At 38.8% G+C, this 12,166-nt stretch overlaps 1 protein-coding gene across 4 annotated transcripts in view; it reads left to right on the top strand.

Annotated features, from left to right (window-relative positions):
* Positions 1-11,931, top strand: part of PEX2 (peroxisomal biogenesis factor 2) — a 19,657-nt gene extending 7,726 nt beyond the window's left edge. For 2 of the 4 annotated variants that reach the window (XM_066623658.1, XM_066623659.1), the window contains exons 2-3: positions 7,647-7,866; positions 10,914-11,931. In XM_066623658.1, the coding sequence (XP_066479755.1) occupies positions 10,931-11,845 (915 nt within the window). In that variant the 5' untranslated portion in view covers positions 7,647-7,866; positions 10,914-10,930 and the 3' untranslated portion in view covers positions 11,846-11,931. Of the gene's footprint in view, positions 1-7,646; positions 7,867-10,707; positions 10,827-10,913 lie in introns of all 4 variants that reach the window. The other 2 variants (XM_066623660.1, XM_066623661.1) reach the window with 2 other exon arrangements.
* The last annotated feature ends 235 nt before the right edge of the window (positions 11,932-12,166 follow it).

The raw sequence follows: 12,166 nt of genomic DNA on the forward strand, positions 1-12,166 counted from the left end.
CCCTGCTTTAGGAGAATGGCTTTCAGGAGAAAAACAGCATGTTTTTTGCAGGGTAGGAATAAACCATCCCCTCCCTGCACATCCTGGTTCTGGCCAGGATTGTCTCCTCTTGCTGCTGTTTTAAAGAAAAAGGGAGGCACTTCCTGTGCACTGGTTGGCATGTTCATGTAGCCTACTTAGTGGTGGAACAGGACACTGTCTGGCAGCAAAAGTGAGATCCTTACAGAGAGTGGTGAGAAAAATAATGTAGGCTTAGATGTCTGTCCTTTGTTAAGCAGATCTAATGTACTTCTAGTTACAATAAGAAGAAAACAATTAAAAGTGAATTCTGACTATTCCCAGGGGACTCATTCCAAAACACAAAAGGAAAATTTAGTAGTGCTGCTGCATTGCTAAGCGTTAGTTGATAGTTGAGCTAAAAGTAGTGTTTCATACTCAGTTCAGCTGCCTGGGTTGCTTTGCATTAAAAACAAAGGTCTTGCATACTTAGATATCCTTGCAATACCTAGTTCAAATCTCATTTTAGCAGTAGATGCACTAAATGGTATCAGTTTTGTCAGCCTTTCCCTTCCTCACAGTTCCTTATCTGTGAAATAGGAATTACTGCAAGACAGACGTGCAAGGATCTGTGAAATAAGGCTTTGCTTAGTGCATCTTCTCCACTCCCATATGTTCTGCTCCGCAAGCAGGAATTTCCTGCTTTTGACCTCCCCTTTCTTTTGGCAGTGGAGGTCATATTCCTGCATCTACCTGACAGCATGTAGAAGGTAGTAACTAGAGAGCCTCCTATGTATATCAAAATGTTCTTTGAAAACAATATGCAGTATTTAAGTTATTCTAAAAAGTCTAGAGAAAAGCTTTATAATTTCGGATTCCATGACCGCAAGTGTCAAATTGGTATATGCATAGTTTATACCAGTAAAATATCTTGGAAAAGTTTGTTTCTACTGGAGCAACATATTTATATAATTACATGCATCTTTGAGCAATGGCAATGTAATACCTTCATTAGGACAAACTTAAAACTATAAATTATATAACTATAAATTGCTCAGCTGGCTTTCAGGTTTTACAGATTTCTTCAGTCTAGATCAGGGGTGCGAAAACCCCAGTCCTGGGGCCACTTGCGGCCCTCGAGGACTCCCAATCCGGCCCTCAAGGAAGCCCCAGTCTCCAGTGAGCTTCTGGCCCTCCGGAAACTTGCTGGAGCCTGCACTGGTCTAATGCAACTGCTCTCAGCGTGACGGCCAACTTCAGCCTCCACTGCTTGCTGTTTCACATCTGTGATGCAGCAGTGGCAGCAAAGGAAAGGCTGGCCTTGCTTTGTGCAAGGCCTTTCAGAGGCTTTGAGCTATTGCAAGACCTTCATTCATTCATATAAGTTCCATCTCTTAATATATTCATTTATGTAAATTTATTCAAATTTGAAATTAAATTCTTTTTTTCCCCAGCCCCCAACACAGTGTCAGAGAGATGATGTGGCCCTCCTGCCAAAAACTTTGGGTACTCCTGGTCTAGATGCTAAAAAAAAGGGGTAAATGTTAGGGTTCCTGGTAAAGGCATGGCAAAGATCCAACTGTAATATATGACTATCTTAGAATGCTGTGTCTAGGAAGCTCTTTGCAGCCTAATGGCCCAATTCTATCAGGGTAAGGCCAGACCCACTGTCACACAAGCCAATAGCAGGCAGCTTGCTACCGATGCTGCAGGAGCCAGCAAGCTCTGTGGCGGGCCACCAATCCACTGCTGGAGCAGGTAAGTCAGTGGTGAGGCCGGTTTGGGGGAGGGGGAGCAGGCCAGGTCAAGGAGAGGATCTCGGCTGCAATGGAACATTGCTCTTCTTCCTGGCATGGACCAATCCACAAGAGCCTTCTCAGATTTATGCCTGCAAAAGAGCTAGTATAGGTCGGCGGAGACTCATTGGAGACCAGGCAGCCATGTTGTTACTTACCTCTCCTGTGCTATCTGGTCACCCCCTTCATAGCATGCAGGCTGCACACCATCTGTGGTGCTGCATTGTCTGGCTGGGGATAGAATGGTCTATGAGTTGGTTTATGCCTGGTGCCTAATAACTTGTTTGGCACCAAAAGACACATGGGAGCAAAGAAGCAATGACCACTTTCTCTTTGAAAAGTAACAGCCACCATCTTAAGATTGAAACTTTCTCTTCCTCCCACCTCTTTTGTTTATTTTTTTAATATTTTTCCTGTGAAAATCAAAAGCCAGCTTTGTGGCTTTGTGACATTTAGTTCATTTCAAGCCAGGAATTAAGCTATGACTGCTGTTTGGTTTTTGTGTAATGAACCAGCAGGGCTGCCTGCTTTGTTCAATAAGCTTTTGAATAGCATAGGCCTCTTGGTAGGGTAAAATGAAAAAGATAAAGCCCAACTTGGGACAAATGTCGTGTTTTCATCAAGCTTCAGTTAGGGCATGCATTCTACTGTAGATGGGGCAATCCATAACGTCCAGCAAGTAAAATGCAGCTTGTCCATATCTAGTCTAGAGCACGGGTGCCCAAACCCCAGCCCTGGGGCCGCTTGCGGCCCTCAAGGCCTCTCAATGCGGCTCTCATGGAGCCTGCAGTCTCCAATGAGCCTCTGGCCCTCCAGAGATTTGTTGGAGCCCACACTGGCCAGATGCAACTGCTCTCAGCGTGAGGGCGACTGTTTGATCTCTCACATGAGCTGTGGGATGAGGGCTCCCTCCACTTCTTGCTGTTTCACGTCTGTGATGCAGTAGCGGCAGCAAAGGAAAGGCCAGCCTTGCTTTGTGCAAGTCCTTTTATAGGCTTTGAGTTATTTCAAGACCTTTATTCATTCATATAAGTTCCATCTCAAAAATATTCATTTATGTAAATTTATTCAAATTTGAAATGTAAATTAATTCTTTTTTCCCTGGCCCTTGACACAGTGTCAGAGAGCTGATGTGTCCCTCCTGCCAAAAACTTTGGACACCCCTGGTCTAGAGTATGCGGTTCTCATTATAACCGAGATTGGAAGGGTCTGGCATCATCAAGTCCAGTCCTCACATCAATGTTATGCTTCTGTATTGATACAGGAAATGTATCTGCAGTGTGCTTCTGAATACTGTCTACAAGGGAGCAATGATAGGCGAGAAGTATGTGTTTTTCTCTTGCTTATGGGCTTCCCAGAGGCAACTGGTGGGCCACTGTTGGAAGTCTATTGGACTAGATAGGCCTTTGGCTTGATGCAGCAGGGTTTTTCTTCTGTTATGATAATTTTTTAAAAAATCCAATAAAGTGCTTGGGCTCCTTGGAGGGAAGGGTGGTATAAAAACATGAAAAACAAATGACCAAAATTCTTATCAGAAGGTGATGGGGCTTCAGAAAATGGATGGATCAGTAGAAGTCATGTATTCCCTACTTGCCCACCAGTTTTGGTCTCAACACTTGCATGTTCTGAAGCCACATTCTCTCCTTTCTGCTTGTAAAAATGCAGATAATTCTTAAATGCCTTGCAGGAGTAGCATGAAAATAATTAGTTAATATTTTCAGAGATTCAAACATGAAACGTTTTATAAACGTTAAGCATTATTAGCTATGCTGAGTGGTTAGAGAACCTAAGTCTATATTATTCTTTCAAACGATAGCAGATACTTAATTGAAGAGTATAGAAATGCAAAATGTAATATGAAATTAATCTTTTCTAAGGTTATTTAAGCTAATGGCATAGTAATGACAAACTAATTTTACAGTGATTAAGAGATAATATACTCAAGATTTCTAGTGAGGCCTTTGTTGAGGTAACTTGTACCTATCTTTGAGACTGAGGGTATAAAAATACTTTGTAAAGTATGGGTCTCTAAAGAGATTCTCTATTGTGGTGTGGGCTGAAAATCCATAGATCTGAGGCAGCCTACAGACAGCCAGAGTGGGCCCATTCTTTTTTAAATGCCTACATATATGTCTTGCTTGTAGCTTCTGTAACGTGCTTTCCACCTGGCAGTCTTTGAGTTGCTTGGAAGGTTTGTGTGTGGTGATTATTGTAATATATATTTTCATTAATATGTAAGAAAGAATAAATACTGTAAATTGCCTTGGGCGCCTTCTAAACAGAAAGTGAAAGGCAGGATATAAATATTTTACATAATATTTACAGCAGGTACAGTGACAATTGCTACTTTTCCAGGATTATTCACTTTCTAAATAATCATTATGTTGCAATAATATCCCATCTTTTATCCACAATGGAAGTCAAGACAACATACACAAAGTTCCCAACACCTGTCTTTCCAGATGCTGACTAGATCCTTACCTTCTTAGCACCTTCAATCCATGTCTTGGGATTGGATATGGGTGACAATTATCAGTGACAATACTTTTTTATCTGCTCATAATTACTTGATTTAGTTTGATTTCATAGTCTTTAACAATTAAAATATTTCACACTTCCTTTATAGAATGTATGTTGTGCATTAGGGCAGTGATTCCCAAACAGGGAGCTGTAGAAACTAGTCAGGGGAGTCGTGGAATCTTCATGAAAAGTCCACTGCCCTATATAGGATTGTAGCCCTAATGGGGAGCCACAGCCAATGGCCCGGCAGGTCAAGTCAGCAGAAAAAGTTTGAAAACTACTTCATTAGGGTATTGCAACTTTGCTTTGTATCAAGGCTCCACTGAAGCCCTTCCCATGGTCGTACCTGGGGCCTCTGAATCTCTCTCTCTGTCTCTGTATGTGTGTTAAGCACTGTACTTTACTACCTATAACTCATCTTGATCTTATCACAGATGCTGATGTGGATATTGCTTGGAAATTTAGTTAGTGTCTGTGATTCAGAGAACGATTTCATCATCATCATCAATCTATTTCCATCCCACCTTGTCCTCTGAGGAGATCAAGATTTCCTTCCCATTTTACCATCAGAATGACCCTGTGGGTTAAATTAGACTCACAGGTGCTGACTGGGCCAGAATCACCTAGTGAACTTCATGTGGATACTCATTCCGACTCTCTTCTCTTACCAAATGTTCAAGTGTTTCATAGATGTTAATATAAATTGTAGATATTACAATTTTAAGTATTTAGCTTTAAAGAATCTTAATTTTGGGGTGACCTTGCTAAAAATACTTTGTGTTAAAATACTTTGACCCTGCCTTTACTGTCTATCTGGCAGCCCAAGGTAGCTTCCAATAAAATAAAACAGAAAACAGAGTAGAACATCTAATGCAATAAAAACAATAAAATTAAAAACAGCCTTGACAAAACCAAAATCCACAACTGAAAAACCAAACTGCATATTCCCAACCACCACTGCAGCTGTTACTCCCATCCCTTTTGGGTTAATGCTTCAGTAGTCATGCATATTATACAATCAGCTCAAGTTCTCTTTGGGATTCATAAACAAATAACTAAATAAAAGTTAGAATTATTGAAGTTCATTTAAAGTGGTTTAATTTTTTCACTAACTAGGTTGTACTCAAGAAGATTTAGTCATGACCATGCACCATTAAATACATGAAAAGTTCACAATGACTTAATTTTCAGTGCAATTTTTTTCTCTGTAATTTTGCCTAGTACTACATCCGTATTGCTGATGGAGGCCTAGGACTGTAATGTTCCTATGACCACCTAGGACTTTTATGTCTGAGATGATATTTGAACTTGAACTTTCCAGATTACACTCCTAACCATCATACTATACTAGCTTTCAAGGCTAATAAAAGACCAATGAATGTCTTATGCTAGACATGCACAGTTCTTTTTGGGGGGTGTTTCAAATGGCAGTAACAAGTACTAACAGATTATTATCTTTCAGACTCAGGGAAGACCCTGGATGGATCCTCAATTATATGTCCCAACTCTTGGATCTTTGTGAACAAATTATGCAATAAATATTTAAGTGTGACACAGGAGTTGGTCTATGAGTTAAAGCAAAAACATAATCCTGAGACACTCCAGATACAACAAGACAATTTTGTCAAAGAGATGTGGGCATTTATTGACAGCTGAACATAGAAGTATAAAGTTATGCAAATATCTTAAGGAGGCTGTTTAGAGTGGCTAGTGGATTATTGACTGCATTTTACAGCAGTGCCTCATTGATGGAAACAGCCCTGGAAACTAAGACAGTTGAGTAAGTTCGGATCAATTGGAATATTATTAACAGGGAGATTCAGTAATAAGATGCTACATGCACAGTGAATGCAATTAAGAGATTTCAGTAGTCAAACTTTTTGTAATAGGGATTTTAGCCCATTATTTTCTTTTTGCTTAAGCTTTGCCTTCTGAAGATATATAAGGGCAGCCTACATAAGCATCAGCATCAGAGTGTGTGACCCTCCATTATGAAAATGTTTGTTTTTTGCTAATTATGCTTTTAAAAAAAATGGGAATGAGATGGCAATGACATTGGATTGGTGTAAATTAGTTTATTATGGCAGAATAGCTGGGAGAAAAATGATACCCTAGAGATTACTTGAACTCATACATTTCTGCTGCCAAAGTTTACAGGCCTGTAAATTTAAATGTAGAATTTTTGTAGGCAGAGTGCATTGACAAATATGCCTAAAGGTAATACATCTAGTTCTGAGCCTCAGAACAGGTCAATAATAATGCTTATATTGATAGCAGCAATGTGGGAGATGTTATTTGGTATTAAAGCTAAAATCCATGTTATCCCCTTAATCATAATTACATTAATATTGACAGGCCCCTGACAATGCCCACTTTACTATTGATAGATTTCTGTCAATAATGCATTTCTAAATAAAATATATTCATTCATAATTTGTACAATACTCAGTAAGCATTGCTAAAATATACCAGGAGAAATACCTATTTTATTGGTGATATACAACAATTTGTTTTCTCGCAGTCTGTTTTACTGGGGGGATTTTTGATTTTAGTAAAATAAAAATGGACAATGTATTAGGTTATTTAAAAGAGCTATTAAATATATTGAAAAACTGATTTACAGGTTCTCTGAAAAAGAAGGCAATGGAGTGTTAAAATAAAATACTGCTCAGAAACATTTAAAATAGATTATAGACCTAGACCATATCGTCATTCAAATATTTTTATTCTAGGATTACTAATGCTTGTTTCCCCTTTAAGAATTAACATTCTTTACTTGGTTTTGCCCTTTGCTGAACATTAATACAGGTTAGGGATCCCTTATCCAGAATTCCTAAATACAGAGTATTCTGAATTATGGAACTTTTTTGAGTGCCAAAATGACTTTTTGCCTAAATTAAAATCACTAACTGTGTTTCATGCACAAAATTATTTAAAAAATATTGTCTAAAATTACCTTCAGGCTTATGTGTATATGAACCAGACATAACTTTTTGTAATTAGACTTTAGACTTGGACCCTATCCCCATTATGTATATGCAGGTATTCCAAGATACAGGAAAATTTGTTGTCCAAAATACTTCTAGTTCCAAGCAGTTCTGATAAGGGATGCCCAACCTCTTTCAACAACTGGATTTTTGCTTATTTTGATCTTATTTGTTAATAGGGAGCAGAATAAGATTCTGGAGGAATAACAAAATTACTATAACTTTCATGGATGTTCTATGTTACAGAATATAGTAGCTTTATAGGACATAGTATAATGAAAACTGGAGTACACAGTGGCTAACAGTGATGTCTCAGGAAGCTTCTAATTCAAATCTCATTCTTTAGGTGGCCTTAAGGGAACTTCTTGCAATTTCAGAGCCACAGGAGGCTCTGTGGATCACAGGCCCAGTTATTCAGTTACTGCCTTGTCCTGAACAATGTTTCCAGGATGTAAAACAAGTAAGGCATACGGCTGACAACTAGCACATGATAATACTATTGGAAGAGATTATTTCTTCACAGAGGTAAAGCTGATCTTCAGATTTTAGGGTGCAAGTGTTTTTTGGTACGTTTTGTTTTTATTTCTGTATTCTAGTAGCAAATGAGAAATTTGTTTTTACTACTTTAAACATAGTTTTTCTCTATAAAGGGATTTTGTGTGTTTAAAGTTTGTTTTGAGCACTGCACATATTGTCAAAAAAAAAAAAAAGGAAGCACACCTAAGGAACTGATTTCCTGAAACTGAAAAAAAAGTTTGTTAATGTTTGGACTGCATGTATTTGGATTATACGTATGGGAATGTTTTGGCTTCGCTCGTGCTGCTTTATTGGAATTTTGTTTATGTATGTATTTGTTTTTCTATTTTATGTTTATTATAGTTAAATAAATAAATAAATGATAAAAAAAAAGGAAGCACACCTAAGGAACTGATTTCAAAGTGAACCATCTTAAGCCATTTTTAAGTAGGAGGGAAATATTTTTAAATTAAAATCACTTATAGCATGTTAATGGCAAAAAGTAATACCACCACTATAGGGCACACTTAACCCATTTCTGCCCAGCCCACAGGTGTACACATTAGATCCCTGTTGCATACAGTATATGCTTAATGACTGTTGTCACTGCATTGTATCACTTGAGCTATGGTTGTAAAACCTGTGTGATAGGAGTAGTCATGGTCTCCTGATACCAGACATGGTTTCACATTCTGCCAGGTTTGGTCTGGAAGTATGGGTGCTTCTGGAGAGAGCTTGTTCTTTCTTCTACTGCCAGCCCAAGATGTTGTTGGGCAATACCAGAGGGTACTGGGCACCCAGAGCAGACTTTAGGTGTGAAGGATGATGGAGTCAGTTGGTTTGTAATAGGGTGGAAGGTATTTATGTGCAAGCCCACATATGTATAGGATATTTCTGATGTCTTCTGCTTATTGTGTTGCTTCATCTGGTAGGAAGACAATTTGGACCAAGGAGCCTTAGAAGCTGGACGTAAATCACTTAGAAGTGATTTATTTCTTTGAAACCTTGGTCACCACTAGACAGGAAAAAGAAGAGGTAGGGAAACCATGACTTCTCATTTGCCAGCTCATGTCATCCACTGGCTGGCTGGTGAATCAGCATGCCTGCTCGCATCTGCCATAGCATCTGCTCGCAACTGCCTGCCACCATCATGGGTGTAAATGAGGCATTCTTGTATACATGCTACATGGTGGAGAAGAGGGAGGTGGTGCAGCAGAAATCGTTGACAAGTGGCCTATATAAAGAGACAGGGCAGGCAGGGTAGTGGCCGCATGGACTCTTGAAGGTGGATCCCATGTCTCACGTTGGGACCTGAGTTGGGTCCCAGCTCTTGGCAAATTGAAGACCACTGATGTAGCACTTAATATTCAAAGCATTTCACATACAGTATCCAAATAAATAGAACATTCTATGTTACTCTGATGTCAGCAGAGATAGGAAAGCATGGCTTCCCCCATGCCTGTCTAGCAAATTCTTGCATGAATAGATATTTGATCTGGGGATTTTCATACTCACATTCTGAGCTAAGTTTAATGACCCAAACTTTTCTGTGAACTGTGAACTCAGCAGCCCGACTGGCATCCTGAAGACCTTGTACCGTTCTCTGAGTCTGTGAGCCATCTTCACATATATAAAAACAATTGGCTGGGTGAATTCCTTTTAAGACCATGAGGGAATTAATGAGACTGATTGTCGGCTGACAGAATGCAGTTGTGCTTGAACAGAGAGGGAAAAATTAGAGACAAGTGCCTAAAATGTACAGGCCTCCAGACAGTGCTGAAATCCTGAAAAGCAGGATGCCGCAAGGTCACCAGCTGCCCATCACCAGATGATAAATACATCTTTTCAGCTGACACAGACAGAGCTGTCATGAAATCAGTAGAGTGCTACAGTGTGGCCAGCGTTTCAAAGAAACTGTTCCAGTGTTCAGCTCAATACAGCCTACCTGCTGCAGAGCCAAAAAACTTCTAAGCCAGTGATTTTTTTTCAAACGGAGTTGTGGGAAATCCTGGAATTCCTCAGAAATTTGTGGGGGAGGGGTCCTCAGGTCACCTTGCCTACCTTTACTGACTATCTCTACAATCCTCAGCTGTATGAGAGGAGTGGGTATGCTCATAGCATCCTCTGCAGTGAGCAGGCAAATAAATGGGGGGGGGAGGCTTGCCAAAGTAGAAAGATTGAAAAGTGCTGTTCTATTCTAACCTGCTTGCCTGCCCACTACCCCCTTGCCCCACCATTTGGCAATAGCCTGTAAGGCAGCAGCCTTCGTTTTGAATACTTATCTTCATTAAGTGAAGCTTTCTAAAATAATGGGCCCCAATACAATGTCTCTTTCATATATTAATGTAGTGTGCCTACATTTCTCTCATGCATGGTTCGTATTCCTCCTTTTATATCATTTTGTACAGTAAGTGCTTATGTGGCAAGGTTTTCTTCATTATCTCTCCCATATTTCTACTTAATATACCCATCTGACACATTTAAGGACTATTAACCATCTTAATTGTGATACAATTCCTTTTTCCTGAACATCCTCTTAATTTTCATATTTGATCATTATTTTAACAATAGGCAGTGCTGTAATTTTGCCATTGAACACATATATCTCTGAAATAGCCTATTTAAAGTTTTTTTTAAAGTTCCTTTTCCTGAAGGCAAATAAAGAGTTAAATATTCGTAAAAGGCAAACCATTTAGATAGATATTTAAAAATAAAATATGAGCTTTGGGAGAAGGATATTCAACCTGCTGTATGACATTTACTGAATGCTTAATTGTTAGCTGTACTTGTTGGCATTATGAATTTCAGTTGAAAGACTGACATCAGCAACAGAGGAGATAAATTATACCATCGGTATTCTTAAGTAAATGTATATACATTGCTGTACCTAGGAACTTCTTGTGGGGAGAGAGGGAGACCAGAGTTCAAATATCTTTTTGGCAATGGCCAACCTTGGAAGAAGTTGCAGTAAATTGGCCTCAGTTTCTCTTGAATAATCTTACCTCACTAGGTAATTATCCAGGTGAATGAAATAATTACTCGGAAGCATAGAAAAGTGCAGCAGAGATGATGATAATTTGACTCTTCTTTGTCATAGGAAGCTGTGTGTTGACAATGGCATCCAAGGACGACAACGGCACAAAAGTGACCCCTGTGCTCCGAATAAGTCAACTTGATGCCCTTGAATTAAACAAAGCCCTGGAGCAGCTGGTTTGGTCTCAATTTACTCGCTGTTTTCATGGATTTAAACCTGGACTTTTGACTCGCTTTGAACCAGAAATTAAAGCATCTCTTTGGCTTTTTCTGTGGAGATTCACTATCTATTCCAAGAATGCAACAGTGGGACAAGCTATTTTGAACATTCAGTACAAGAATGACTTATCCCAGATGCAAAAATACCAGACATTGAGCAAACACCAAAAATTATGGTATCTTATTTGCACTGTTGGTGGGAAGTGGCTAGAAGAAAGGTGTTATGATTTATTTAGCAATCGACCACTGGAGTCATTCCAGAAGACAAAGCATTTCATTAACTTGGTTGTTGGGCTTCTCAAACTTTGTGAATTACTGAACTTTCTAATTTTTCTTCAGAAGGGAAAGTTTGCAACACTTACTGAACGTATTTTAGGTATTCGGTCAGTGTTTTGTCAACCACAGAATGTCCGTCAAATTGGATTTGAGTACATGAACAGAGAACTCCTGTGGCATGGATTTGCTGAATTCCTAATTTTCCTTTTACCACTTGTTAACATGCAAAAACTCAAGTTTAAAATTTCTTCTTGGTCTTTACCCTTTACAGGAAGTTCCAATAATGCAGATGCTTTGGTGACATGTAAGGAATGTTCTCTTTGTGGGGAGTGGCCAACTATGCCTCACACAATAGGCTGCTCCCATGTTTTTTGTTACTATTGTATTAAAAGTAACTACTTATTTGATGTGTATTTTTCTTGTCCTAAATGTGGCACAGAAGTACAAGATCTGCAACCTTTAAAATACAAGATAGAAATGAAAGAAGTAAATATGCAATAGATATTGTTTAGATTTTTCTAAGATCGATGCTTAAGCATGTCTTGTGAAATCTACTGAATTGCTGTATAGTGACAATAAAATTCAGCTTTGCCTATAATGCTTTTGATCTTTTTCTTTTCATAATACAGGGTCACTGTCTTAGTTGACATTATTTTATAAGTTACTGTACTATGAAATTGATCTGCAGCTCTAAAATATTATTTATTTGTCCCATTTTACTTATAGTTTCATAACAAATGGCATTAAAACACAATCCAGTTTAAGGTGACTGAAGACCAACTGCCACTAAGGATATCCATGAAACAAAATGGATGCAAAAAA

This window comes from Tiliqua scincoides, chromosome 4, assembly GCF_035046505.1.
Source record: "Tiliqua scincoides isolate rTilSci1 chromosome 4, rTilSci1.hap2, whole genome shotgun sequence".
In the NCBI taxonomy this organism is placed as follows: Eukaryota; Metazoa; Chordata; class Lepidosauria; order Squamata; family Scincidae; genus Tiliqua; species Tiliqua scincoides.